The sequence below is a fragment of the Elephantulus edwardii genome, unplaced genomic scaffold, assembly GCF_000299155.1.
Source record: "Elephantulus edwardii isolate Elephantulus edwardi_28Jun2011 unplaced genomic scaffold, EleEdw1.0 scaffold00326, whole genome shotgun sequence".
NCBI lineage: Eukaryota > Metazoa > Chordata > Mammalia > Macroscelidea > Macroscelididae > Elephantulus > Elephantulus edwardii.
This window is the reverse complement of record NW_006400076.1, coordinates 1,177,893-1,184,164: the sequence shown is the minus strand read 5'-3', so window position 1 is coordinate 1,184,164 and position 6,272 is coordinate 1,177,893. Positions and strand designations below refer to the sequence as shown.

General features: G+C 36.2%; 1 protein-coding gene across 1 annotated transcript in view; it reads right to left on the bottom strand.

The window, feature by feature from the left end:
• HMGCR (3-hydroxy-3-methylglutaryl-CoA reductase) overlaps nt 1-6,245 on the bottom strand; it is a 27,497-nt gene extending 21,252 nt beyond the window's left edge. The window contains exons 1-7 of the mRNA XM_006901439.1: nt 6,179-6,245; nt 5,754-5,860; nt 4,600-4,716; nt 3,716-3,876; nt 3,361-3,608; nt 3,066-3,244; nt 286-480 (exon numbers count right to left, since the gene is read on the bottom strand). Coding sequence (XP_006901501.1) covers nt 286-480; nt 3,066-3,244; nt 3,361-3,608; nt 3,716-3,876; nt 4,600-4,716; nt 5,754-5,860; nt 6,179-6,245 — 1,074 coding nt within the window. The remainder of the gene's footprint in view (nt 1-285; nt 481-3,065; nt 3,245-3,360; nt 3,609-3,715; nt 3,877-4,599; nt 4,717-5,753; nt 5,861-6,178) is intronic.
• Nucleotides 6,246-6,272: the final 27 nt, after the last annotated feature.

Below are 6,272 nucleotides of genomic sequence, written 5' to 3'. Positions count from 1 at the left end.
TTTGGATAATCTTCAGTAAAATCTTGCTTGCATGTGAAATCAGTGAGATTGTTCTGTAGTTTCCACATTCTGTTGGGTCACCTTTCTTTGGGATAGGAATAAATATAGATCTCTTCAGTCAGTTGGCCAAGTGGTTGTAACATAAGTCATCCTAAATCAGAATTGACAAGAGTATAAAATTACACTGAAAGGTTTAAAAATTATTTATAAAAATGATTTCTCATCGTTGAGAGAAAAATCATAAAGATACAAAGCAAATCCAGTCTAAGGAAGAAAATAACTTACAAGTGAATAATTATAGTCCCTGTAAGGTAGATACTGGAGAGAAGAAGGCTCTGGAAGCTTTCTGGAAAGTATCTGTCGTCGAATAGATACGCCTCGTTCATGCGTTTCCATAAGCGATTCCAATTTGTAAGCTGGAATATGCTTAGCATTGACTAATCTGATGACCTCAGCATCACTGAGGAATTTTGCACCTTTCTAAAAGAAAGGGGGGGACAAGGGAAGAGAAAATGATATGATCTGAAAGATTAATACATTAGAATAAGTAATTTCATTAATCCCTAATTAGCATATATCTGGTTACATCACTGTTTTTAATAAAACAAAAATATATATGCATAATAAAATAAGTTAATATAAATCATGCCAAATTAAAAAAAAAATCATAAATACTGCAATACTGTCATTTTTGCAATGTTTTACTAGGTTCTACTGGTCTCCTGGTAATTGTCAATCCAAAGGCAAATGGTTGGGTTCTACTAGCTGCTCCATGGGACAAAGATGGGCAATCTGCAACCACGTGATTGACAGTCTCTGAAGACCAGCTGGAGGGTCAGCCATGCATTGTTTCTGACTTCATGGTATATGTATATAACAACTACTTCCATCACATGTGTTTAGAAAAAAAAGTCTAAAACTAAATATGAAAGGTTCAACTGTATGTAGTATGTATCAGTTATTGATAAAGTTTTTTAAACCCTACTTTTAAGATTTAGAGTATAAAACCTTTTTATAAAGAAGTTTTCCAACTAATCCTTTTCTATCCAATTCTTCTCAATGACTTACATTCAAATAGGTAAACAGTTAACTACTTCTTTACTTTGTTGTGCATACTTAGCTTTTTAAATACTCAAATTTTATTTGGCAATTTTTATGTTTTTAATCTAAATGATGGCATTTTCGTATTTATTATACAACTTGAACATACCATAGACTGTCAAGAAAACAAACAGGCCTGTCTTAGAAAGGATGAAACCAAGTCTTTCCTTGGAGGCCAGGATTTTGAAACTCTATCTCATATACTTTGGACCAGGAGAGACTGGTTCTTAGAGAAGGACATCATGTTCGGAAGAGTGGAGGGATGGCGCAGGGGAGGAAGACCCTGGATGAGATGGATCGATACAGTAACTGAAGCAGTGGGTGTTGGTATCAATGAGACTGGCTCACGACAGGGCAGGGTTCAGAAATGCTGTATGTAGGGTCACACTATGGGCTGCAGGCAACTTGACAGTACATAACAACATACAACTTGAAGCTTTTCCCTTATCTGTAAAGGAAGAAGTTCTTTTGTTGTTGTTAGACAGCATCAAGATAACCACAATTCAGTCACCTTTTGAACAGATTTGAACCCTGCTCTATCCTGCACAATCGTCACAATCTCGACTTTGCACAAGCCCACAGTTGTAGTCACTGTGTCAATCAACCCTCTTGAAGATCTTCCTCTCTTTAACTGACCCTACTAGCTTCCCTGGTGACCTTTTCCAAGGATGGTGCCTCTTGACAATATCCTGAAAGTGTGTGAGAATAAAGTTCTCACTGTTCTTGCCTCTGAGGAGCACACTGACTGCACTTCCTCTAAGGCAGACTGTTGCTTTGACAGCCCATGGGTTATTCTTTACTCGTTGTCAACACCACATATACACAAAATACTGAATATGCATAATTTTAACCATACTGCAAAATTATTTCTTATCAGCAATGTAAGAAAATTTCCTTTTCTCCACAGCCTCTAGAGTATGTTATTAAGTGTTTGGAATTTTTAAAATCTGATGTATGGAGGTATTTTGTGCAGATTTAACTTTATTACAAATAATGCTAATCAACTTTTAATATTTTTAAAAGTAATTCACATTTCCCCCCAAAACAGTTTCTTGTATTACTTATTTTAAATATTTAATTATCTGATAAATTTTTAGAAGTGCTTCATATATTTGGGAGATTAATGCTAAAAGCTTGGATACAAATAACCAATCTTCCCCCTGGTTGATTGTGGGTTTGTTTTGTTTTTAATGGTTTATGATGCTAATACATTTAGAATCATTTTTGAAAGCATTAACATTAATGAGATTTTCCAAAGAATATGAAGATAAACTAGATAAATTATTAGGGTATTATCAATACATATACATTCACATTCTTTTAAAATTTACCGAGTATTTCTTCTATATAAGAGCACCGTTTAAATTTCAGAAAAGAAAATCACCTTCTGCGTACTACTTACTCAAAATGAAACTTCTGAAGCCTCATCTCTGCATTAAACCTATTCTACACCTCAAAACTTATGAGAATACAGTAGTTACTCCTGATAAGCAGTAATGAACTAGAGAGAACACTGACTCCAGGGGATGGACTCTATTTCCAGCTTTGCTATTAGAGGAAAACCTTGCTCAGGTGAGTTGACATGATGACTGTGGAAAGGGCCTTGAGAGTGTCAGAGATTTGGGGGATGATAGCACAGGATAGGATAGTATTCAAATCAATTGTTCAGAGGGTCACTATGAGTCATACTTAACAGCACCTAACAAGAGATAAAAAGAAAATAATAATAAACCTCCTGGAGCCTTGGGTTTCTCTCCTAAAAGATGATGGTCGTGTTGCCTGCCTCATAAGGTTGTGGGACATCAAGAAAATACCTGTCATCATAGAATACTATGTTTAGAACCTGGGAGTACCCAGTAAATATCAGTTTTTTTCCTGCATTTAGCAAATGTCTGGTGATTCAAAATAAAAGCTCTTTTATTTAAAGAAAGACGCCACATTTGATTTTGCTTTCTTTCTCTCACCTCTGCATTCCCAAGTATCTGTAGACATTCTTCATTAGGCCGAGGCTCCCTGGGAAATTTAATTTCAGGCTGCTGTGTCTCCAGTACTGGTAAATTATCAAGTGAGGGAGAGATGCCAACCACAAATGTAGCTCTGTTCGAGGTGTCAGCTTCTGTCACTAAGGGTTTTATAACTTCAGCTGTTTAAGACATTAAATTAAATCTCAGAACATTGAACATCAGATAAAGAATTGTAAATATAAGATTTTTTTCACAACTTAGTATTGAAGAGTAATGAGAATTTCTAAAGAGTTACCTTTTCTTTCTTGGTTTATTTCTGTCTCTTCCTCTACTGTAGGGATTTTCTGGTTATTTTTGACTAGGGTAGGTTCACGTCTACAACAATTGTCTTGGACTTTCTTTGGGGTCAAGATAGGAGATGTGATAGGATTTTTCAATGACAATGTAGATTCTGTCTCTGCTTGTTCAAAGAAGATATACTTGACAGCCAGAAGTAGAGCTAAACTTAGAGTAATAACTTGTTCAATATCCATACTGACCATTCTAAAATAAAAGACAGCAAATAAAATATTATTTAGAAGGAACATAATAGGAACCAGTTAAGCTTATAAAAATATAGAGGGTAGAAAAACTGGCTACAGTTAACTTACTTGGAAAGATAAAATTGCCAGAGAGAAACATTTGGTTCAATTCTCTTGGATACATTTTCATCCAATCCTAAGGAAAGCTTGGAATTTTCTGCTGTATTGTTTTGAGGGGAAGGATCAGCTATCCAACGACTATGAGCATGAACAAGAACCAAACCTAGAGACTGAAATAAAAATTTTAAAAACCAAGTTAAATAAAGCCCAAGTCCTTAACACTTCCCCAAGAATGAGTTATTATAGATGAAATGTTTGGCCTCATATATCATCTATTAAAAGAATATGATCCTCCGGGACTCTGAGCAAAATTGTAACTCATGATAGGCTTCAGTTCCTTGTGACTCTATGAAGACATGAAAGTCGACACCGGGAAAAAGGAAAATATTTATTTTAAGAATTGAAATGTTTGGAACCTTTAGCACAGCTTTGCTTTGGTGACGGACACATGTCTTCTAGTTCTGCCTTTTTAAGTTTTTGTTCATGATGGATATGAACACGACTTTTCTTTGTGTACAAAAATGAAAATAAAGTCAATAAAGACAAAAAAAACAAAAAGAATATGATCCTTCAACAATTAGCTACCAGTCACTCTATTTCATGGACACACAATGTGCTGAATTTTCTTTGTGATTAAGATAGGGATCTTATGCTGAGAATATCCCAAAGCACAAGTTTTCAAAGAGAGAATGTGGAGGAACTTGAAAAATCTGTTTAGTGGAGACAGTAATACTGATTAGAAGCCACAAGAAATGAATAGGTGAAGAAAAGAGTGGAACGAAAGTCATAAAATGTACAAAGATTATAATCAGAGGGGAAAAAAAAAGAAATTGCAAGTAGAACATGACACTGGAACCAAAGACATTGAATTAGAAGGCAAACTAGGTAATTACCATAATCATCTTGACCCTCTGAGTTACAGGATTTGGTTTATTTTCTTCTTCCTCTAAAACACGAGCAAAATGACTGAGCTGCCATATTGGACGACCCTCACGGCTTTCCCGAGAAAGCTGCAAAATAGAGTCAGTGTTGGTTACTGATGCATTAAAAAATGGGTTCTATTTAGTCAATTTGACGTAATTAGTAGTATTACTCCTCTGCAGGAGTGGTGTCCACTTTCAAAACAGTTTGCCTCCAGAAACTATGAAGTGAGGGAAGCCGAATATCAAATTAAATAATAGTAGACCAAATGCTGTATCGGGAAATGAGGGAAGCTTAATACAAGCTGAAGGTCACCTAGGAGGCATTGTTCTTAGTTTGTGTCAAATGAATCCCTCCCTCTTGAGATTAGCATAAAGAGGAACTTGGCCTTATCTGTAAAAGACTTCACCATTATCCTTTGTTTTTGCTTTGTACTTCCTTGTGATTTTACTTTGCTTATCTTCCTTATGATTCTAAATAAATACTCAGAGAAGCATTGCTTGGGGCCTTCAGTCATGGGGACTGTTGGCCCCCTGTTTTTCACACTCTCTGTTCTATATCATTCCTGGTAGTCTGTCTCATTATTAATAATTATAAAATTATTTCATTCTTTGGGACCCTCAGTCTGCAACAATGAAGGTTATATAGTGTTCAGGTCTTAAGTTCATAGGGTTGCTATGAGTCATCCACGATGCGAAGGCACCTAACAACAACAACTGATGCTAAAAGGTAGCTCTGGTGGCCTAGTGGCAAGAAGCTGCAGTGCAAGCCCAAATGCACAAAGTTCAAACTGCTGCTCCACGGGAGAAGAATGGGCAATCTCTTCCGGTGTAACTCACTGCTTCTGAAAACCCGTTGGGAGGGTTAGCTATGGGTTGGTTCCGACTCTACAGTACACAACAACTCTAATGCCAAAGCGAGCTGTTGGCTTAGTGGTAAGGAAGTGTGCTACCAATGCAAATGTAAGCAGTATCTATTAGTTGTTCTGAGAGACAAGCGTGGGCAATTTCCTTCAGTATGACTTACTGCATCTGAAAAACAGCTGGAGGGCCAGCTATAGGTTGACGCTGACTTGATATGCCACCAACAAGGAACCATTAATGCCAAAAGTAAGAGTTATTCTTACCTCTAATACTAAGGAAACACAGGCTGGGAAAAAAGTCATGAACACGAAGTAGTTGGCAAGAACTGACATGCAGCCAAAACAGCACATAATTTCAAGCTGGCGCACCCCTGGTTAGAAAAAAATAATATTTAGAAGAGTTTTTGTATTTTTAATGAGGAATACATCCTGCAGGAAGACAAAAAAGATAAAACACAACAGTTCAGTAAGATCTTTGACATTCACTGGAAAATAATCAATTTTCTGAAGCGTAATATTCAATAGAAGAACAGAAACAGACAATGCAATTTTCTGGGTGGTTACAGTAGTTTCTCTGAAATGTTAGTAAAATTATTTAAACAAAAACTTTATAAAGACAGCCTCTATGTATCTGCATATAATATTTCAAACTTGGGACAATCAAAACCATGTTTAACTGTTGCTCTTACAACTTGCATACCACAATGCTCTGTGCGATGATTTAACACATGCTACTGCATTATGTTCTACATCCATTCTGCCTTAGTTCTCTCTTTCAAAATG